The following is a 23,739-nucleotide window of genomic DNA, read 5'->3' on the forward strand; positions in this document are numbered from 1 at the left end:
AAGAATTTTCAAGAATGTTTAGGGGAGATACTCTATATTTTAGACGCTAAGTCTCATTCAAGTGTGGTGCGTTAAAATACTTTAATTTCTTTCATCTCAATTGTTGGAGGGGGTTTGTCCACACCCAATGGTGTGCTGTATAAAAAAACTTGAGTGTACGTTGATCACTCGTACCAAGGGTGAGGTAGAACACCTCTCAGGATTATTGCAAGGGGAGTTGAATTGTACTCTTGAGAGCCACTGGTTACACTTCCAAAGTGGCACCGGCTGCCAACAGTGTCTAGGTTTAGCCATCGAATGTAGGGAGCTGTTTAAAACTAATTTAGGATCCACAGTGCTCATGGAAAATTTGGGGCGCACTGGGTAATAGGACCGCAGGGTGCCGTGGAACTCGCTGCTGCAGTTTGGCCGTTTGTTCAAGTAGTTCCCATGACTCCCTGTACTCACGCTTAATCAGTGAACCCCGAGTGCTAATATAGCCAAGGAATTCGGGCGCCTATCCGTGCAATTGTGGCAGCCCGCCGTATTCTTTGTGTATGGCACTCTTTAAAAACAAAGTAAGCGCCATGACGCTCATGGTGGAGTTCAGGTAATACGATGATAGTCGGGTCACCCTGTTACCTAAATGTTGTGTTGTAAAAGAACGTGAAATCAAGAAATACGATGTGCTTTCTATTAACCGTTAACTTCTAAATTAAGTATATCATGAGAGTGGTGAATTACAATGGTTTGCAAAGGGATGATTGACCACGGTTTTTCAACTTGGTGGCTTTATATGTATGTCAAATTCGGGTGATATTTTAATAGAGTAGATATCTACATGGAACCAACCCTTTCCACTACCTAGTTCACTAATTCAATGTTTAGGACCCCTCCCCATGTTGACTAAGTAGAAGGATGTAGAGGCGTCACAAGGGGAGGGTTACGGCGGACCGCAACGAGTAGCTCCAATTAAGGGAGGGGGGGGGCGGGGAGGGGGGTTGACACTTAGCCAAAAAATATTGTATTATATATATATATATATATATATATATATATATATATATATATATATATATATATATATATATATATATATATATATCAGAAAATTTTTATTTTTTCCAGTTCAGCTGTATGATTGGCTTAAGTTAAATAGTCTTGAACAGGCCCGAACAGGGGGTGGGATTAAGGAGGTTGACACCATGACCTAAACTTACTAACAATACAGAAACAATGCTACATCCAGCTGTATTGATAAACAAATATAGACAAACATTGTCGTTTCTATCAACTGTGCATGGTTTAAAAATATCACCCGAGTATAAGGGATAGGGTGACACCAACTAAAAAAATTATTTTCACTATCTGATACAGCAATCAACCACCGGAGTGGGTGTGGTACCACATTAAATAAATTACTTTAAAAGCACTGCTATTTTATATTGGAATTAATACCTTTTTAGAATTAAATGTCTCTTCTATGTGGATTAATGTTAAACGAGCCGGCCCGCGGCATAACATACGCCGCTATTTAGTTGTTTTATTTTCTACTTTTCAGTAATTCATAATTTGTGAATTCGACAGTACCAACGCTGCCACTGAAAATATTTCTTTAAAAAAATACTATAAGTAAGTAGCTCGTTAAGGACCATAACCCCCCCCCCCCCCTTCCGTTTAAAATCGTTGGCTCTGCTTGTAAACATTTAGAGTGAACACAGCTCACTAAGATCATGTAGGGATGGGGAGGTAGGGATCGCGTTTACAGCTTGTTTTCTAGCGGCTCCCAGAAGAGAATTATATATATAGATTATGCACACACCGACATTATTTGACATAAGGGGAGAGTATTACAACAATTGCAACTTTCACTGACAAACAATGTCATGAGTGGAACGAAATACACCGTCCACGTAAATTACACATCAAGAATATCATTAAACAACAGTCTCTATCTTTCTCTGTGTTTATGTGTGTGTGTCTGTGTCTGTGTGTCTGTGTGTGTGTGTGTGTGTCTGTGTGTTTTAATTTTTTTAACAGTCATATCAGTGGCGGAACTAGAAAAAAAAGGCTCTCCCGCAAAAAAATTGTTTGGGCCCCCCTATATGTATATGTATATATATATATATATATATATATATATATATATATATATATATATATATATATATATATATATATATATATATATATATATATATATATATATATATATATATATATATATATATGTATAAGTAGCCCGCTTCTCAAAATTTTAAATAGTCTATTACCTGAGTATTTTAATCTATTTTATTGCAATGTATAACCACTCTGAGATAACGAACCAGACAACAATAAGTCCGAACTCATTTCGAGCGCGGCATTAATCGTGTTTTACAAGTGTTTGTATTACGTCTTTATGCGTACCGAAACTAATGACCTTAATTGCTGGCTGGTCAAAATTATATAAACACGTAAGATTGATTTTAAAATGGTTTCTCGCGTTATGTTTATTTTATGATTTTTTGTATTAATATTATTAGTTTTGAATACATTAATTTTTATAGCTATAGAATTCTTTAAGATGCCTCATTTAAATAATGATTAAGAGAATAAATGGCTCTTTAAAACGAAAAACATTATTTATGAAAGGAAAATTCATTGTTTTTATGGTCGGAATTGGGCCCCTAAACGTCGTGGGCCCCCCCCCCCCCCGCATTGCGGGGTCTGGCGGCACTGTAGTTCCGCCCCTGAGTCATATAAGAATTTGAAAAGTAGGCTTACTTTGCCTATGTCAACACAATACTTAATATTGGAATAAATATCTCACGTAATTCAGATGCTCTTACTGTTGCAAATGAACACAAAGACATAAGCATAATAATAACGGGGTTTCAAAAATCACATTTTATTTCTGTATATTTATTATAAATGCACGTTAAAAGACATTATGCATGCAATAAATAAAACTTAACAGCGTTAGACAGACGAAAACTACCCAAAACAATGTACAATTATCACTGTCAAAGTCCTAGCTACGTCAACTATTTTACTTAAGGTTTAAACGTTTTTATTTAGAGTACAATATTAATGAATGTGTATGTTTTATTGTATTGTTTTTACAATTTAGTGCAAATAACTTAAAACATGTTGTTAAAATGTATAGTATGAATATACGTTTTAAAATCTAAGTGTATTAAACAAAGTTAGCTTGCTGAAAAAAATACGCGTAATTTAATGAGTTTATTAACCCTTTATCTACTGACGGTACTTATAAGTACCACTTTAATTAAATGCCTGTATTATTTTTAATTTAATACGAATTAAAAAAAATTATTGAAGTAATTAATAGTATTATCTCCCCTGAGTCGCCGGTAGTCGGAGGTATCATTAATTTTTGAAAATTACTGGTGTGACGCCATTTTCAATGTCTTGCTATAGCGGTGCTTCACAATTTTTCTGTACACTTCTCACATACGTTCTTGATTACCCTTTGTTTTACCTTATTTTTCAAGTTTTCAACCCCAAATATTTTTTATTGGCAACTTCAATAGTCAGGCAAACGCATTTAACTTCTAGTTATACAATTTTAATCAAATTGTCTTTGTATTAGATCGATGTTTACAAGTGGACTTATAAGTACCGTCAGGGCACACGGTCATTTTTTTTTAAGATTTTTAGAAAATGGCAGATTTTTTATGTGGAGTTACATAAATATTGTCTTGATAATTAATTATCGAAATGTACTCAAAAAATGATATTTACACATTTATAAGAAGTTTAGCATATGGTTTACCTAAGAAATATTGTAATTACATGTTAATTTCTAGTAGTAAAAAATTAACAAGAATAAAGGTATCAGTTGCAGGCTCGTTTACAAGGTTTAGTTTACTTCATTTGCATACCAAAGCCTAGTTCTAGTTGTAAGATTTAATTTGTTAGTTATATTTACTGCACTAAACTGTCTTGAATATAATAACTAGCATTTACGTAATGTATATCTGTAGACTAGTAATAGTCCATACTTCTGCATATAGTATTGATCTATATGGTAAATTTTAATCAGTAAACAGAAAGGAGTAGGCCACTACGGCTATCCTAAACACATTGAGCTCACTTCTATTTATGAACTTTGCACTGTAGTGTAGACTTGTCATAACATTCTAGTAGGCTACAATTATACTAGTATTACTTGTAGTTGCGTGCTGAATGACTAGGCTTTTGTTTGTTAATGCGGCTCAGTGTACTAGTTATTGGAAGCTTCCAGCAAAAGCATGTTCATTCCGGCAACCGTTGCTACACCAGAAAGACCACAGACAAGATTGAGGGAGCATGACATGTCGACTACTTTTGCTGTGTTTGAGGTCTAAGATGTGTTCCGATAGAAAATCCAGTAAAAATTGTACTCAAAATATACTTTTGTGAAGTATTTATGTGTGAAAATTACAAAAAGTGATTGTTATAATGATTGCCATGTTATTAGTTAATAAATTGTATCGTTTGTTCCTGTTTTGTAAAAAAAAAAAATTTGAAAAAAATGTCCTAGTTTACTGACGGTACTTATAAGTACCAATATCTGTTTGGGCCATTAAAAATTTATGAAACGAAATTTCCTTCGATATATGCTGTGAATGTGCCTAAAGCAATATAGTAACACATTGTTTAAGTAAAAATCTCATTCAGAACATAATTCCGTAAATAAAGGGTTAACTCTAACTTGACAAGGGGTGAACGACAGTAAACGAGTTATCATAATTTGCTTTTTCCTCTATCTGTATGCAGTGGGATCAGTTTAAAGTTGGGGTCAGTCAGACACTCCCTGTCCCAGCGGAACTCTGAGATGTCGTACTTGGTGACCCCGTCCACTGCCATCTCGCTGAGGATTTTACCCAGAAGGCTTGCGAACCTGGGGATGATGGGAGACACTTTAGCTCAGTAATGGGAGACACTTTAGCTCAGTAATGGGAGACACTTTAGCTCAGTAATGGGAGACACTTTAGCTCAGTAATGGGAGAAACTTTAACTCTGTAAAACGTAGCGTGAGACACTTTAGCTCTGTAAATCTCATTTTATATATATATATATATATATATATATATATATATATATATATATATATATATATATATATATATATATATATATATATATATATAGACAGAAATATTGTCGTTACTTGTAAGCATGCCCGGATCCGCTGCACACGATGACGTCAGGAAAACCCGCTTTAGCGCAGGTGTCCACGAGAAAATCTCGATCAGGTGTCCAATCGGCCAGGCTGGTCGTAAGTTTCATGACTGGACCTAAGTACTAGCACAGGTAGAGAAAACATTGGGCTTAGATCACCACGTTTAACCCCAATCTTTATATATATATATATATATATATATATATATATATATATATATATATATATATATATATATATATATATATATATATATACCTTAGGAATGTTTTTCTTGCAGAAGTCAATCGCCATCTGTAACCTAACAGGATCTGGCTGCCAGGTTCGAGTATCGGCAGTGACCACAGGGACGTCGGTGTAGCTGCCGACTTTGGTGCCGCTAATTCCATGGACAGGCAGGGCGTTTATAGTTACACCACTGCTGTGCCAGGTAAATATCGGGAACCTGAAAGTATGCACGTATAGTGGATGGTTTGTTTTGAAAAAAAGAACTCAGAATGCAGGGGAAAATGTACTAAAGACTAACGGATATTCAGCTCGGGTGTAAATTCACTATGTGATTTAAACAGTAATTTTTGTTACTTGTCTGCTGTAAATTCTTTCACGTGCGGAGTCCCAAAGTAGGTGACGTTGGCTTCAGTGACGTTTATAGGCACGTGACACCCGATCAGACTTAGGATATTGTTGATCCAAGCTCCAGCAGCTACCACGACCTTCTTGCACGTGAAGTTGGCCAGTGGAGTACTCACCTGTAGGAAAAGATTCAGGCTGTATCGTGAAGATTTTATTCCCTTTTTTTTAGTCAACCGCTACCACCACACATTTACTATTGTAATGTTGCAAACCTCGGTCAAAATAGGGTGAGACTTTGTTTGCTGAGAAACTCAAGATTCATGCACTTTTCTTACCAGACTTCAGTACCCTGATTTTAAAGACTGTTGGAACTTACTTTAAAAACGACATGCATAAAGCTTTGAAAATAACCTATTTATCTATCAAAATTATATAAGAAATTATTTTTGACATAACTAATTGACCTAGGCAACTATTATAAGAAAAGACAAGTATTAAAAGAAAAAAAAATTAAAAAACATAAAATTAGATGAGTTTTTCAAGAAAACAAATGGAACGTTGTTATGTACAGATAATAAATTAGTATAAAATTCAAAACGAGGCTCACCTCAATGAGCCCATCTTGTCTGCGCACTATCCTGGTGACGGGGCAGTTGTCCAAGACTTTGGCTCCACGCCCCTGCGCTAACTGGACATGTAACGAATTGCCCAGCCCAGCGTCCACAATCCCAGCCTCCTTCTGGAATAGGGCTTCTACTTCCGGTCCGGCTGTAAACTATAAAGGAAAGATTTGTAACCTCACAAAATATTGACAAGCTGTCTACTAAGTTAGTGCGTTAGTCTCTGAACGATAAACGCAACTTTAAAACTAAACAAACATCGCTGTCATTAGATCAGAGGCGTAGCGACCCTTCCCGGCGCCCGGGGACAAACATTCAATTTGGCGCCCCCCACGGGAGAAAATTTTCTATTTGCTACCCCCCTCCCCCCCTCAACTTTTCGATTTGCACCCCCTCAACTTTTTGATTTGCACCCCCCCCCCCCCCCTTAAACTGCAAAAATTCAGCTAAATTGACATTTTAATTTGTTTTTACAACCCATTTTGGCGCCCCCTGAGGTCGGCGCCCGGGGACATATGTCCCCCCTGCCCCCCCCCCCCCCATCGCTACGCCTCTGCATTAGATGGTATATTGACATAGTTTAGGACTCATACATCGCTTAAAACAATGTCAAATTTAGATTGTTTTGAATAAAACAGCCCGTAAAGTAAGAAGCGGCGAAAGTCAAACACATGTGGTGTTTTAGAAATGTTATTGCGACTCTATCCTAGCAATGGAGGAGAGGCGTAGATATGGGAGGGCGGGTGGGGCGGCCGCCCCGGTCGCCGACCTTAGGGGGCGCCACATTATGTAGAGAATAAAATAAAATGCTAATTTTGAGCAACATTACAGCTGAACTTAAGAAAATAGAAATTTGCTTGCGATTTTCTACATTACCTGTGTGATACGAAAAAATTCTATTAACAGAGACTGTTGGTGGGGGGGGGGGTCCTTTTTCTCTAACGTTAATAAATATATAAATATGCGGGGAGGGGTGCAAAATTGAAATGGGTTGCTTCGCCTCTGCAATGAGGCATTTGATTTCATTTGTGGTAATTGAACTGATTAGTCAAATGGTCTATAATATACCCATAGCGGTTTTACCTGAGGGTACGTCTAAGACCGTACCCGACTGTACCTGAGGGCACGTCTGACGATCGTACCCAACTGCAGTGGCGTAGCGAGGTCGGCTGTCATCCGGTGCGGCACTTAATGGTGTCACCCCCCAGAGGCAGGGCGACCCTTCCCGGGGACAAACTTTCAAGTTTTCGATTTGCACCCTCCCCCCTTCAAGTTTTCGATTTGCACCCCCCCCCCCCCTCCTCAAACTTTCGATTTGCATCCCCCACAAGTTTTTCTCTACATATTTTGCTATTTTTTGCCTTGGTGTCACCCCCCTAAATGGTGTCACCCGGTGCGGTCCGCACCCCCCGCCCCTCTCCCTCGCTACGCCCCTGCCCAACTGTACCTGATGATCCGTCTAACGACCGTAACCGACTGTACCTGTGGGTAATGCTCCATGAGTTGCTTGTGATCCCAACGTTGGTACGGCATGTTGTGTCTCTTCAAGCCGTCTTCGTACTCGTCCAGAATCTGGTCACTGACCCCTCGCTCTGTGATGATCAGCCCTCCAGACTTGTAGACAAGTTGCATGCCAGACTCTTCTTCTATCGTCTCCCATCTGATGAGTCGGTGTTTGTTTAGAGGAGATATATACTTAGACTGGGATACAACATAAGGATGTGACAGTAAAAACACAACAGTTGGGATGCAAGTATTAGTATCAGGCACAGTTTAAAAAGTTAACGACGTTAATAAGTACCCGGTGTAGTTTAAAAATGTTACCTAGGTTTAAAAGTATCCGGTGCAGTTTGAAAATGTTAGCTAGTTTTAAAAGAAACCGGTGTAGTTTAAAAATGTTACGTAGTTTTAAAAGTTTCCGGTGTAGTTTAAAAATGTTACCTACGTTTTAAAAGTATCCGGTGTCAGCCTCAAGTACCGATCTTGCAGATACGCCAATCTTCTGGAAAACAAATATTACACGAGTATTTTTTGTAATTGTTTATAAAACGTGTAGACTTGTGCACACATGCAACCCAATGCTAACTTTATGTGGTATTGTAGAATATACTCACACCATCATATGGTGTTGTAGAATATATTCACACCATCCTGTGATGTTGTAGAATATATTCACACCATCCTGTGGTGTTGTAGAATATATTCACATCATCATGTGGTGTTGTAGAAATACTCACGTAATCCTTGAAACATCTTGAGACATGCAACACAGTGCTAACTTAATGTGGTGTTGTAGAATATACTCACACCATCAACTCACACCATCAACTCACACCTTCTGTGATGTTGTGGAATATACTCACATCATCCTTGAAACATCTTGGGATCCGCCATTTTCATGGTAAAGATGAAACCTCTCAAGTCCCAGTACATCTGTTTAATAGACAGCCCCTTATAGTTGGACAGCGTTTAAAATAGTTTTTTTTTTAAACTTTATTTGCTAACACCACGTTTACACTTCCCATACGTATACAAGGAAAAAAAAAGCAGTGTAGTATACATGGACAATGGGGAAAAAAATTTCATATGACATTAATTTGTTGAAAGGTTTTTTTATACTTTAATATACATGTCGCAAGTGTAACTACGGGCTCCAGAATTTATGCTATTTAAACGGCGTTATCCTGAGTATCAAACAAGTGCCTTGGCTACGACGCAGGGGCGGAACTACCATACCGCCAGACCCCGCAGTGCGGGGGGGCCCAGGACGTTTAGGGGCCCATTTCCGACCAAAAAACAATGAATTTTTTTTTCAAAAATTATGTTTTCCATGCATCTTAAAAGTGGTTTTGTAAAAAAAAAAAAAAAAAAAAAAAAAAAAAAAAAAAAAAAAAAAAAAAAAAAAACAGGTCTACTATAGCAGAGATTGTTGCGAAGAAAAATATTTTAAAATCTCCAAGGGCTATAGTCTGAAAGGTAGGCAAACATTCACACAACTTCCATGACTTACTGCCCTTCTTTAAAATAGGGATGCCCACGAATCTCATTTACATAGTTTTGTACTATGTATAGAAAAAAGCAATTGATTCTCTGAATTGTTATTTAAATAAGACGTACTAAACAATGGTATAGATATAAAAATCAAAGTTTTCAAAATTGATATTATAAAAGCCAAAAATGAAAAAAATAAACATAACGCGAGAAACCATTCACGAATTAAGCTTACGTCTTTATATATTTTTGACCAGTTAAAAATGAAAGCAAACAGAACAAAATAAAATGTGTCTAGTTTGTTCTCTCAGAATGGTTATATATTGCAATGAAGTAGACTAAATTACTCTGTTTAGATACAGATTATATATATATATATATATATATATATATATATATATATATGTTACGGTCAAAGCGCGGATTGGCCGGCCAATCCGCGCATTGGCCGGCTCTCTTGGCCAAAGCCCGAAGAACTTAGCACTAAGATCGTATTTCGTACATTGGCCGGCCAATGCGCGCACTGGCCGGGACGTACTGGCCAAAGTCCGAAGCGCTTAAACTTGACAGCGTAATTTGTACATTGGCCGGCCAATGCGCGCACTGGCCGGGATGTCCTGGCCATGTTCTATCTAGACTAAGTTGTGATCGCATTTTCATTATTCTGGGTGCGTTTTCATTGAGAGTAACGTATTGTTTAGCTCTTGTTTGTATAGCATTCTATATGCAAGGCGACATGGATCAAAAGGGCCGTCAGACCATGAGACAGACATAGCAGATGGCTGTCAAAAGAAAAAAATGTAAATCCATGTTAGTTTCCATATATGGGCTCTCGATAAAATTGTTACTGAGGAAGATCTTGAGAACATTGAACAAGAAATGGAGGTTGCCATAAATGCAACGACATCCTCAGCTAACACATCTACTGCCGTAGCGGAACGTCCAGACCAGTTGCGTGACAGTAATGTGGCCAACAGATTCTATATAGTTTGTAAAAAAACATTGTAGTGCAACTCATTCTTTTGGATCCTGTGGCAACGATGTCCATGCTATGTGTGGAATACCCAATGAAGCAGACGAAGGGTACGGAGGGAACATTACCTGCAGATTGTGTCAAAACAAACAAGACATCATGGAACACAGATCAGCAGCTCATACTGGCTTGCAAACTCAAGGTGCTAAGATGCTTAAAACATCAAATACAAAATTTAAAGATGGTGAAGTGGGTGACAATGTACGCATCCGTTTTCCAGATGTTGACAGAAGTCACGGTGATCCCCGAATCGTGATTGCAGTTGTCATGAGCGTCGAGGGCGGTTTCTTCAAATTAGGAACGGAACATGGTGTTCTAAAACAACTGTATGCTAGAAGTGAGTTTTCAATTCTTCACGAAAAACTGCTCTTATTGTCGTCAGTTGGCACTGAGGAAAAATCACTACGAACCATCATCGCATCTTCACAATCATTGACTGGGGGCCAAGGCTACACTCGCTGGAATTGCACAACTAAGTGCACAACAAATCGCTGCAAGTGTAAAAATAACAAGCTGCTATGTAATTCTAAATGCCATAAAAGTTCAACTTGTTGTAACAAATGATGATATTGATAGATTGAGACTATAGTACAATAAAAAATTTGAATGTTTCTGTCATTAACTTTAATTAATAACCAATAAAGACTTAATTTCATGATCCTTACGGCATAAAAAAAACAAAATCTGCTCATGATCTTCTAATTCGGACTTTGGCCGGTCGTCCCTAGCCAGATGATCTTCTAATTAAGACTTTGGCCGGTCCACCATGGCCAGTCCGCGGACTGGCCGGCCAAAGGCCGAAATCAAGAAAAGTTTCGGACTTTGACCGACCTAAGGGAGGCGTTATTGGCCAATGCGCGGATTGGCCGGCCAATCCTAGCATTGGCTGACTTCGGGCTTTGACCGTAACATATATATATATATATATATATATATATATATATATATATATATATATATATATATATATATATATATATATATATATATATATTTATATATATATATATATATATATATATATATATATATATATATATATTAGTTTCGTCACTGGCAACTTGATAGTGGTTTTGTAAGAAACAAACAGAATACAGATCTAATACAGTAGTGATGTTATATAGTAGCTAAGACATGCTGTTGCGTAAAAAAATAAAAAAATAATAAACACAGCTGTAGTGTGAAAGATAGGCAAACGTTCAAACCATTTCCATAAATTATTTCCCTTTTTCAAATAGTCGAATAGGGGTGCTCAAAAGCTCTTTTTAATAGGTTTTTAATAATCAAATTAAAAAGCAATTACTTATCTTAATTATTATTTTTAAAAAAAAAAAGTACTAAAGAATGGTATAGTATAAAAATGAAACGTAGTTAAAGTTAATAATATAAATACAAAAAAATAACATAAAAATAAACATAACACGAGACACCATTACTTATACAAAGCTTCATATACTTTTAACCGACATAATGATTAGAAGTATTACTTTCCAATGAAAACAGAGATTTTCAAAACAGACCAATGCACTCATACACATGACATGCTGTTGTGATTAGATTTAATTGAATTTTTATTTCAAAACCCGATCAGGCTAGAAAGGAGTATCCTATATTCGCATTGCGTTTGTATGTGTGTGTATGTATATATATATATATACATACATATATACATATATATATATATATATATATATATATATATATATATATATATATATATATATATATATATATATATATATATATATATATATATATATATATATACATATATGGGGGGCCCAAAAAAAATTTTTGCGGGGTGGCCCATTTTTTCTAGTTCCGCCACTGCTACGACGTGCAAGATAATTGTGCTGCTATGGAATCGTGTATGCATCTAACCTGTAATTTCTGTGCAATGTCTTATCCCGTGTTCGAAAAATGATGGTTCTACATTTAGCTGAAGACGTCTAAAAATCTACCTATACCAGGGGTCGGCAACCTTTTGAAGCGGAAGAGCCAAAAGTTACAATTTTCAAAATTTCCCTGGTTTTAAAGAGCCACTAACATTTCTTTTAATTTCAAATATCTTATATTTTTATTAAGATTATTAGTATTTGTTCAAGGAGCTGGAGAGCCGCATCTTGATATCAAAAGAGCCGCATGCGGCTCGCGAGCCGCAGGTTGCCGACCCCTGACCTATACAATGTCTGCAATGATATTGTACGTGACAACTATGGATGAAAAGTCCAGTTATTCCGCCTCCCCCCCCCCCCCCCACATATACTTTTCCCATCATTATTTAGATTTTTTTTCTCCGGGGGGAGGGGGGGGGGCTGCAATATAAATTATATTTCGTAAAGATGATGAAGAGGTTGGGGAGCCCCCCCCCCCTCTCCCCCGAAGATGCCTGAAAGAAAATCTCTTATAAGCTGATTTCATTTGTATACTTATTTTAAGAACGTAAATTGTGGTTATACCACATTTAAAATTATGAAATTGTTAATACGAAGCGAAACGAGCGCATCTTCAAGAATAGATGTAGACAGCCAGTAACTATCCCTTACATGCTTAGATAGTGGTGCCACACAATTGATGTAGAAAACAGTGGGTAAAGCCTTGTAGCCGTTTACTTTCCTAACTTTTACTTTTTATAATTCAATACCTCAGATTTAAAAACACATTGCTGCCCCTTTTGGCGCACCCATAGGGTCGGGGCAGCCGCCCCACCCGCCCTCCAGTAGCTACCCCAGCCTTAGTTTTCGTTTCCCATAACCACTCTAGGGAATATCTGGACTAATATTGAGAATTGTGTAGGTCAGGGGTCTCCAAACTTTTCAGTCCAAGGGCCACATTAACTATCAAATTTCAGTTCAGGGGCCAGTTTCTTCCAGAAATATCTTTGATTTTTTCTGGGACAAGTTCCTCAGCCATCACCAACAAACGTTTTTTTCGTGGACAAAAAGATCTCCGCGGGCCGGATGATAGGACATCGCGGGCCGCATACGGTCCGCGGGCCGTAGTTTGGAGACCCCTGGTGTAGGCCTACACAAAAGTAAGTCATTACGTTATGCCGAAGGTAAGCTACACATATCATTACACGTAGTAAACCTACTATTTGGAGCTCTCCTTGACAGCCAATAGAGGGCGCCACTTCCTATACCACCACAGCCCACAACAACATAATCAAAATGGCGGCGTCCGTTTAATTCTTCCAAGCGGTTGGCCATTTTTTTTATCTTCAATGCAAAAAAAAAAAATGCGTATTATTAGTGGAAATTACAAAGACAAAATACAAATACGGGCCGACAAAGTATTCGCTTCAGTTAAAAGTTTATGAGAATTCCTAAACATATCATTTGCCAAACTAACACTCCCCCCCTCATATAGGCTACCTATTAAAAAAACGATAGTATACACTTGCCTCTCTAAAGACAAACTTAAAGCTTAGGTCTGCTCAGGCAGAGTTTCTTCCAGGCATCTCTTCGGGGGGGGGGGGGGCTCCGACACCCGCCCCCCCCCCCCCGAACTAAATGAAATTTATATTGAAAATATATACGTTTAACAGTTTCCGCCCCCCTCCCCCCCCCCGAAGAAAGGTTACCGCACCCCCGAAAATTTCAAGTACCCCCCCCCCCCCCCCCCCGGAGAAAAAAGTCTGGAAGAAACACTGTGCTCAGGTCAGATTCCAGAAAGTGAAGAAATACCATCCGTTAAGTTAGATGTTGATAAAACAGTATTTAAAATGTATAGACTCACGACAATATTTAAAAGCGTTAACTTAATTACTAATTAATTAACAAACATAATCACTGATCAATTAACGAAAATGATCATTAATTAATTAAAGAACATAATGATTAATATTAATTAATTAACATCTAACTACCTTAGCACCGCGCAAGTAACTTATATATGCCTTGGTTATCTCAAAGACATTTTATAATTACACAATTTTAGAATACTTACTTGTAAATATCACGTGTAATGACCTAAAGAGCTATCATTGAATAATGACCACATGCAGACTAGAAGCCAGCCAAATTTCTTTGTAGATTACTGGGCACACTACCACCTGACATTCACAGCTCTAACATGTGTTACATGGGGTCTGAAAAAATGTGTCACGCCCATCGGGTACAGCTGCCCACAGTAATATGGTATTGTCAGAGTAAGATTAGCATATTCTGTTCTATCAAGCGTAGGCTCTTTCTTTAATGCGCTAGCTTTTGTTGTTAATTGACGGGAACTGATCCTAAATGTCATGTTAGTATTGTTAGAATGTGGTTTTTTTGTTGTTGGTAAAGTGGTGTTTCAGCAATTAAGGGCATGGGCGGGTAGTAATTTTTTCATAAATTCACCAAATCATCGATTTCCCACTCAGTGGCGTAGCGAGGTCGGGTGTCACCCGGTGCGGCACTTAATGGAGTCACCTTTCCCCCCCCCCAGAGGCGTAGCTACCCTTCCCGGAGACAAACTTTCAATTTTCGATTTCCACCCCCCCCCCCTCAAACTTTCGATTTGCCTCCCCTTCCCCCCCCCCCCTCAAACTTTCGATTCGCACCTCTTAAAAGACTATTTAACACTGGAATTAATCAATTAATTAAGTGGAATTATCACATTTCTCTATATATTTTGCAATTTTTTGCCTTGGTGTCATCCCCCCCCCCCCTAAATGGTGTCACCCGGTGCGGTCCGCATCCCCCCCCCCCCCCTCGCTACGCCTCTGTTCCCACTTTTACTTGATCTATACAGAATAACCATCGTTGAATCTAAAAATGACATTGTCATGACACTAAAAGCATTATTTATTAATGACAAACCGGGCTCGTCGTAGTATGTAAAGCGTCATTAGCTTACTTTTGTGGTAAAAATAGACATTTTTCAACCTAGAAAAATACAATAGACTTCGTGGAAGCAGTTTTTCTGGGGGGGGGGGGGGGGGCGGTAGACTTTCTTCGGGGGGTGGGGGGGGGGAACACTGTTAAAAGTATATATTTTCTATATAAATTTCATTTCGTTCAAGGGCAGCGTTAAATTTTTTCGTATTTTAATGTAATTCTTTTTCCTACGTCATAACTGACATAACGTTGTTTATTTTACTCATTGGAGTTTTCCGGTATGCACATTTTTTAGCGCAATTTCCATTCTGGAGAATTGCGTTTATTAACCCGTCATTTCTGGATGGATGAATGGATGGATGGATGGATGAATGTATGAATGTGTGTCCGCAGCTTTAAGTCGTATCTCCTCCTCAACGGAGCAATATCGATGACTAGTTCCAAAAGCGATTATGTTAAGCAAGTTACGAGGATGAGCATAGGCCATAAAAATTCCGGGTTTCTTTCATGGATTTCCCGGAAAAGCCAAAAAACCTCGAAAAAATGCAGTTTTTGGCCCATATCTCAGCAACCAGACCACTTAGCGACTTGAAACATGTACCAATCGATTCCGGTCATAATTTAGAACAATATTGCCGAAGAAAGTTTTCAAAAATATCATTTCGTTCGGTCACAAAAAAATTTTTGAATTAATTAAAATTTGGACCGAATTAGTAGGCATTTTATGCAACCACACCACATGCGTCATCACGTTCAATAGCTGCGCGATCACGTTCAATGGCTGCGACGTCACGTTCGGTAGCTGGGCGCGCAATGGTTTTTAGTCATGTTACTCTATTGCAAATAAAACATGTAAAGACTGAAATTTTTTTTAATAAAAAACGTTTTAATAACTAACCAATGGTTTTACTAGCCCTGCTCTTGATTTACGCTACGACAGAGCTATTTTTAGATAACACAAGGAAATTGCGCTAAAATTGTCACTAGACTTTTTTTAATTACTTGTTTACCTCAATTTTAACATTGGCATTCAGCGGCGGAAGCTAGTTAGCAATTCGTCGTTTCGCTTCGGAAATAAACATTCCATAGTTTCAGCGCGTTGCTAAGTTTGATCTGGTTTAATCTTTCGGGGGGGGGGGGGGGGGGAGCTTCCCCACCCCTCGAAGAGATGCCTGGAAGAAACTCTGCTCGCTAAAAAGTAAAAATATATAGGGCCTACAAACATCTAACTAACTAAAGTTTACTAAAGCAAGGCAAGTCCGGATGCAACTGGTTGCAGCTACCTCTACTCAATCTTGCACTATTCCGACAAGTACTGATGCACATTTGCTAAGAAACTACGGCAATGTAAGACCCAGTTTTTACAGGCAGTAGAAAGCATAATTGCATATGGGCACGCTTCAACAAGGTGAATTTTCATTCCGAAAATACTATTCCACTAATGACTAGTTCCACGTACATTTAAAAAAGTAGGATCTGAAGGAGAAAGCTGAAACTCCACGCCACTTATATCCCAGTAAAAGTCACACAATTTTATTATAGTAGGTAGCTTCTGAGTCCGTCATTTTCCAAGAAACTGATGTTCAGGAATATAAAGTCTTATACTTATGGACATTCAGGAATGAAATAAGTATCTTATAGCTGTGGTGAGTTTAGTTGTACGGAGATGATACTAAAGTGACTTATTGGAAAATATTGCGGAGTGATGTTAAAAATATATTCTAACCCTTGTAGTTAAATTAACATTGCATGATCCACAATACTGGCCTTACTATGTGTGCATAAACTGCATTTAAAGTTATGTAATTATGCAATGGTGTACTAACAGCAGGCTCAAAAAATAAGTTTCCTTATTAAGTCTAGCACATGGAGTCAGTGGCGTAGCGAGGTCGGGTGTCACCCGGTGCGGCACTTAATGGTGTCACCCCCCAGAGGCATAGAGACCCTTCCCAGGGACAAACTTTCAAGTTTTCGATTTGCACCCCTCCCCTCAAACTTTCGATTTGCACCCCCCCCCCCTCGAGTTTTCGATTTGCACCCCCCCCCCCCTCAAACTTTCGATTTGCACCCCCCCCCCCCTCAAACTTTCGATTTGCACCCCCCCCCTCGAGTTTTTCTCTATATATTTTGCTATTTTTTGCCTTGGTGTCACCCCCCTAAATGGTGTCACCCGGTGCGGTCCGCACCCCCCGCCCCCTCGCTACGCCCCTGCATGGAGTAGAGTTCTGTTTCTGTGACCTCAGCATATGAAGGGATAGTGTGGTCAGCGTTATGCCCAGCAGCCTTTACTTTCACTAATGCAAGTCAGATGCCCATTAGATTTGGTGGACTCAGGAACATCTTTTAGACTTGAGACTTTCAACCTTTCCAATAACAGTCCCAGAATGAAAAGCTCAGCTGACTTCAAAACTCAAGATATGCGCATACTGAAGGTAATATATGACAACAAACAAAACTTGACAACACAAAAAGATCCAATAAACAAACAGTGAATGCAAAATAATGTCCCATTTATTCTTAAAAAAACTTCAAGCTATGGTTTGATACGTACATCAGGCACCCATTTTGTTCTGTATACAAACACTTAAGATATCAGCACACACACATTTAACTAGCACACCGCTGATAGGAGGAAAAAACATTTTTAAAACAAGCAATTAAAAATTTTAACCCAATTCTTTGTCAGAATTTTAACCACATCACTGGTCATATTACATAGCCAAAAATTAATTAGTAAAATCAATCATTTTTTACTGAAATAAACAATTTGTGTTTTCTTCTTGTCTGCCACTTGATACAATGTATCAAAATAAAAAAAAAGCCTAACAAAAGATTGTCAATGGTCTTTGCTCTTGCTGAGCCACTGCAGAAAATGTTAAAACATCTAACAAAAACTTGAGCAACTATGACTTGACAGCTGCCTTCACTTGAGCCTGCTGGAACTGGTGCTGGAGTTTGTTCAAAGTCTCTCTGTGGGCATCAGATTTCTTCTCCAAATCTTTGATAAGGTTCTCATGCCGTTTCCTGAGGACGCAAGTACAGCAAGTTTATTCAAGGTACAAAAAAATGATACAATTCAGACTCTAACATGCAAATAGTAATTAAAATTACAAGTGGAAACTAACATGAGACCAAGAGAGGAAAGTTGTAAGAGACTTACAGTTCACTGTTGATGTAGTCAATACGTTTCTGGACATTCTGCTTGGCTTCTGTGAGATCTTGTTTGATTAAAGCAGGTCCAACCATCTTGTACACACCAGCTCCATCTTCCAACCTGTCAAGCTCCTGAGGATGGCCATAGGTTTAAGATTACATTTCTACAGCTACTTTCTTTTATCCCTTATTTTATAAAATAGCAATGCTTACATAAGTTAGTTCATAACATAATTATACATTTTGTTTCACCTGATTTTATGAGGTACGGGGAGGGAAAAATCATGCAAAGCTATAAAAAAAATTACATTTATATGATAGGGGCCAAGAGAGAAACCCAGGAAACCCAGCATGAAGAGCCTGAGTATTTTCTAGGATGCCTGAAGAGTGAAACAGGCTGACTGGAACCCTGACTAACCCAAAATGAGCAACCCCTATAAAATTTTGGGGCAATTACATATAAATAGGGGGGTGGGGAGGGAGGAAATGTCTTGTTACATAAGAAAATATTCAGGCAACCATAAAAGAAATTCTTATTCCAAAATACAGTAGATCTGAAAGTTATTCTCACCTCTTTGACTAGAGTATTTTCATTCAGCTGTCCTTCAAGCTGTTGACGCAAACCAATGTGTTTTGCCACATCTGAGTGATAGAACCAATGAACAAGATCAATTTACAAAAGTAAACAACCATGGAGTTATTAATAGCCTTATTAATATTGATACTGCTACCATCACAAAATATCTTTTCTCATTCATGCTCAAGGTTTGCTGCAGATGAAGTAGAGTTCTAAGTTTCAATAATCTCAGTGTACAAAAGGATAGTGTGGCAAGCACTATACACTGCCGGTTGGGTCAGGTACCCATCATAGCTGGGTGGACTCAGTGACTTCCTACTCGGGCAGATGAGGCTCGTTAGCTGGGGACAGCCACTCTTCTAGGAGAGACAACTCCAAAATCAAACAACTGCTGCCTTGTAGTTTGTTCTTGGTTGGACAAAGGCTATGGAAGCAAATCCAAAAAGAAAAGCAGGCTGAAATCGGAGTCAATGGCCTCAATGGCGCATAACCAGTTGACACGTAATGCTTAATTGTGTAGGAGGCGTGGTCAAGTCGGCAAAAAGCTCATGGTTGATAAAGTCGAACAAAGTCTCGACATCAAACCCACTGGCAGATAAATCTCGATCCCCTTCAACACTCATAATTAAGAACGAAGAAGAAGAAAGAAGAAGTGACTTCCTACAGACTCAAGCCTGGGGTCCAAACTAAAGAATTAGCAGAGGTGAACTATACAATCTGACCATGCCACTCCAGGCAATGCATAGTTTGAATGGTCTTTTACTGAACCTGCAAGTTACAATGAAATTGGTAAACACAATATATTCCCTGAGTCAGTTATTAGACTGTCTCAAATGAACATGAGTGGTTTTAATCTCTCATGTCAGGAGCTGACATGGTCAACACCTGTTCTACTCAAACTATTTTTAATGTTAACCTGTTGAAAGATGGGGGATTATGTCCTTTGAACTTTGAAGCACCAGTATTATGTCTGACATAGTCATTGGCTAGCAGATGGGAAATGACATGCATCTGAACAGAACCTATCTAAGCATTTAATAAAACAATGTGACAAAAAATATTTGAATGTCATGTGTTTTATAATGCTGGTAGGTCTCTATATAACTTCATGTTAATGTTACAGCTTAATTAGCCTCCCTGTATTAACTACCAGTTCTTACAATATTCTGAGTAAACTATGCCCACATCAAATCTTAACTAGTCAAATAGGAAGTGTAGGCTACATGTAAACCATAATGATCTGCCGGGGGGCTGTTGAAACATTCAGCATGCAGTTATAAAAAAAAATGGGACTATATTAATGATGGGAAGGGGTTGTTTTAGGATGGACAGTCTTGCTCTAAAATGGGAAGGTTTTGTTTTGTTAGAATTAGTTTCATAACTCCGATCTAATAGAGCTGAAAATTGATTTACATTGATGAACATTGATTTTGTTGAGTGTCTTAACATGTATTCAAACCTGTTTCATTAACTTATTAATTAGAAGAAATCTTAGATTAAAATATAATTATATGCGAGAGTCCAGAAAAAAACTTAATAATTCCCTAACACTATACTTAATGCCAAAATATTCACTTTTAGTTGCATTATCCTTTTAAAAAAGATTAATAATGTCAGACAAAATATATTCCTTTTTAGAAGGCAATTTGTCATTATCATTCCTGTGGACCCCTTGTGGACAATAGTGACACAACCACACCTCTAAATTGTACTCTGTTCTTGGTGATTCCTAGAAGTTGGGTCCTCGACAATGCGGCTGCTTTTGCTTCTCCTACAGCTGACCTTTTTTTTGGCCTACCTCCTTTCCTCTTTTCTTGGCATTTATAATCTAGTGCTTGTCTGGTGATGTTATTAGTTGGTGTCCAATCCATTCCCATTTGCGCTTATGGATTTCTGTGCCAATACAGTATTGCCAAGTTTTTTTTCCACATCTCAGAACCATAGAGAAGAGATTTCACGTTGCTGTTGTATTTTGGAAAGCATAGACAGTGTCCTAAACGTCCAGGTTGTGTGGAGGGTGTTGAACACATACTTGGCCTTTCTGGTGGTGCTGCTTTAGATGTCCTTATCTGCTCCCTCATCCTTATTTACTACATTTCCTAGATATGTGAAGCGATCCACCACAGAAATAGTCAATTTTTGTGTCCCAAGTGGGAGCTCCTGTTTGTTAATTCTAATAATCTCTGACTTTTTTCCAGTTCATCTTTAAGCCTGTCTTAACTTAAGTGCTTTTTCATTGAGTTTGCTTAATTTGGACTGGGCATGCTATAGTCCAGTTGAGAGGAGGTTAATGTCATTCACAAATATCTAGGTCTTTCAGCTGATTAGCAGTTTTAATTTTTTTAGCCCAATTTTTTTATGTTCTATCTTTGGAACAGTATCTGTTATGTTAGTTATTACATAGTTGGATTATTAGTTAGTTAGCTCGGTTGTAGCTTGGTTGCATGTAATTTTGCATGGAGTAGATCTATATCTAGGAGAAATTTATAAATTTGTTGATTAAAAAGTTTTATGAGACATTCTACTTCAAATGCCAGTCATTGAAACATCACAGTACTAAACGGTTATCTATTGTTTTAGGTACGTAAAATCGCCAGCGACTAGTAATGTGAAAAACAGGTGACTCCTTAAATTTTAATAATAATTTCACATTTTGAAGAGGATTTATGTTTTGAAAAATACAAAAATGTTTCTTTGTTTCATTTATGTAGGCCTACCTGTTTTTAAACAATTGAATTAAAACTTTTTCAGTAATAAATGAAGACTAGCGATGTTTCCAACAGATGCAACCATTCTCATTTACTATATCAGCCATCTTGTTTCAGTTGGTTTTTTTTTGTAAACTTATAGTGCGAGATTCAGGGGAAGCCACCCTATTTTTTTCAAATGGCTGCTGTTTATAAAATCTTGCTCACACACACTGCTGTTTAAAGTTAATTTCTGGCCTATATTGATAAATTTAGCCATTGATTTAGGTTTGTAATTCATTTATCTACGATATTTGACAGAAATATTTCACAATATACTTCTATTAAAGCCTTGAGGTAACTTTTTCGTTCATTACTAGACGCGGGCGATTTTACTTACCTAAATAGTAGTTTTTCTTACTATATGTGAAATCTACTCAATTCTCAATTTAAACATGACAACTGAATAAAAAACGTCCATACTTTATCCTCTAGGCACTAATTTTGGGGGTTGTAGCGAGTTTAGACTAAATTATTGAATTTTAAAATTTTTTGTCACTCACAGCTATATGACGGATCATCCATGACAACCTGGTTAAAAGTTGAAAGGTTTAACTTTTTAAGTGACCGTGAAATAGATCTAATTTTTTTTTACAAGAGAGTTCCTAAAAGTAGAATTGGCCCGTCTATCGTCGGGTAATATTTTTAGAGGAAAAAAATTTAAGAGAAAGACATCAGAAAAGAATTTTAAAAAAGACAAGACAGAAGTGATTTTTGAATTCTTTTATTTCTTTAATTTTATAACATTTTTTATTGTACAAAAGAGCAAAATAAAAAACCATGCCAGGTAAACGTATCCATTCAAATAGCGGTCACGTGGTCAAAAAAATTAAAAATAATTGGTTGTCATTTTTTGGCCACTCTTATAAAAAAAAGGGTTGAAGATATTTGATTTATTTTTTCATAGAATGATAAAACTAATAATGCTTTACTATGGAAATCAATTTTGTGATATGGAGATCTATATTTAAAAAGTTATATTATTTTGAATGACACCGACTTTAAATTTAGCCTACATTCTCCAAAGCAATTTTTAAAAATGCTTTTCTGGCATATTTCGACTTGCCACCTATAGCATGTTTTTATAACGTGAAAACCTGCCATTTTGCTCGTGGTAAACATTTTTAAAAGTAATTCCAAGGAGGTCTCTGGAACTAAGTCGAAAAACTCGCCGGAAGTCATGGTCCGATCCTAACGCCATGTTTTGGTTAGCAACCAAGGACGCTTTCAAGTTAGTGAGCCTCGCTACTAAATAGAGTAAAATACGATAGATTACCTCCTAAATGTCCCTTGCTCCATGCCTTGGGCATGGATGGGGAATGGCTTTAAAAATATTTAATTGAACCTTGGAGACTAGAGTCTAGATCTATTATTCAATATTTGCAGGACTGTGTAGATCTACTGTAACTGTGACCGCTATTTGATGATCACTAGTGGGGAACTCTGGGTACATGGCCACTTAAAAAGTCTAACCGCATTTGTGGTTTTCTTTAGCTTCAAGTGCCTTCAGGGGTAAGAAGAGTTGTCATGGAGAGATGTGTTGTCCATGGCAGTGAGTGTCAAATGTCAATAAATATTAAATTAAGTAATTTAGTTTAAAACGAACTAAAAACTTCAAAATTAGTCCCTAATGGATTAAATATCGATGTCTATCATTCAGTAGTCATGTTTAATTTGAAATTTGGGTAAATTCTAGATTTAGTAAGAAAAGCTAGTATTCAGGACTGGTCACACAACATTCCTCACGTGGATTTTAGTTGTTTTTTTTCTTATTTTTGTGTTGGTCCTAAGACATCAAGTAGGGCCTACTACTATTTTGACTATTTTTATATTCATTGCTTATAACCAAAGTAAATCATACAGGTGTTCGATAAAATAATTATTCATCTAATAGTTGAAATTGCTATATTTTTTTCACCTTTTTGGACACTTTGGAATTTGTCCAATTCATTTTGAAGCCGTTTCTGCACACCTTCCGCCATCTTAAAACAATTCCTTAGCAATGTAAAAACTGAAAGTTCATTGGTTACACTGAAACCCATATCCAATGAAAACGGGTTTAACATCCATCAGTAT

General features: G+C 37.5%; 2 protein-coding genes across 2 annotated transcripts; both read right to left on the bottom strand.

Annotated features, from left to right (window-relative positions):
• Nucleotides 1–4,697: 4,697 nt before the first annotated feature.
• On the bottom strand, nucleotides 4,698–14,401 carry LOC131935642 (monomeric sarcosine oxidase-like). Its single transcript, XM_059292157.1, has 10 exons — nucleotides 14,315–14,401; nucleotides 13,461–13,584; nucleotides 8,706–8,775; nucleotides 8,288–8,344; nucleotides 7,825–8,002; nucleotides 6,330–6,497; nucleotides 5,732–5,898; nucleotides 5,408–5,594; nucleotides 5,138–5,271; nucleotides 4,698–4,867 (listed from the first exon to the last, which is right to left on the bottom strand). Exons 2-10 carry the CDS (start codon nucleotides 13,573–13,575, stop codon nucleotides 4,711–4,713), a joined length of 1,233 nt encoding a protein of 410 aa, XP_059148140.1. The 5' UTR covers nucleotides 13,576–13,584; nucleotides 14,315–14,401; the 3' UTR covers nucleotides 4,698–4,710.
• Nucleotides 14,402–17,675: 3,274 nt separating this feature from the next.
• LOC131935678 (prefoldin subunit 6) lies at nucleotides 17,676–23,694 on the bottom strand. The gene is made up of 4 exons (XM_059292201.1): nucleotides 23,582–23,694; nucleotides 18,911–18,981; nucleotides 18,347–18,471; nucleotides 17,676–18,210 (listed from the first exon to the last, which is right to left on the bottom strand). Exons 1-4 carry the CDS (start codon nucleotides 23,643–23,645, stop codon nucleotides 18,090–18,092), a joined length of 381 nt encoding a protein of 126 aa, XP_059148184.1. The 5' UTR covers nucleotides 23,646–23,694; the 3' UTR covers nucleotides 17,676–18,089.
• Between the last annotated feature and the right edge of the window lie 45 nt (nucleotides 23,695–23,739).

Source organism: Physella acuta, unplaced genomic scaffold, assembly GCF_028476545.2.
Source record: "Physella acuta isolate Inbredline_101_S28 unplaced genomic scaffold, ASM2847654v3 ptg000013l, whole genome shotgun sequence".
In the NCBI taxonomy this organism is placed as follows: Eukaryota; Metazoa; Mollusca; class Gastropoda; family Physidae; genus Physella; species Physella acuta.

Excerpts from the sequence above, each read along its gene's own strand:
- LOC131935642 (XM_059292157.1), bottom strand. The coding sequence starts at position 13,575 with ATGGCCAACCGCTTGGAAGAATTAAACGGACGCCGCCATTTTGATTAT. Across the intron at positions 5,595-5,731 it reads AAAGAATTTACAGCAGACAA|GTTCCCGATATTTACCTGGC; the intron begins GTAACAAAAATT and ends GCATACTTTCAG. Across the intron at positions 4,868-5,137 it reads GGATCCGGGCATGCTTACAA|GTTCGCAAGCCTTCTGGGTA; the intron begins GTAACGACAATA and ends CATCATCCCCAG.
- LOC131935678 (XM_059292201.1), bottom strand. The coding sequence starts at position 23,645 with ATGGCGGAAGGTGTGCAGAAACGGCTTCAAAATGAATTGGACAAATTC. Across the intron at positions 18,472-18,910 it reads AAAATACTCTAGTCAAAGAG|GAGCTTGACAGGTTGGAAGA; the intron begins GTGAGAATAACT and ends GGCCATCCTCAG. Across the intron at positions 18,211-18,346 it reads GACTACATCAACAGTGAACT|GAAACGGCATGAGAACCTTA; the intron begins GTAAGTCTCTTA and ends TTGCGTCCTCAG.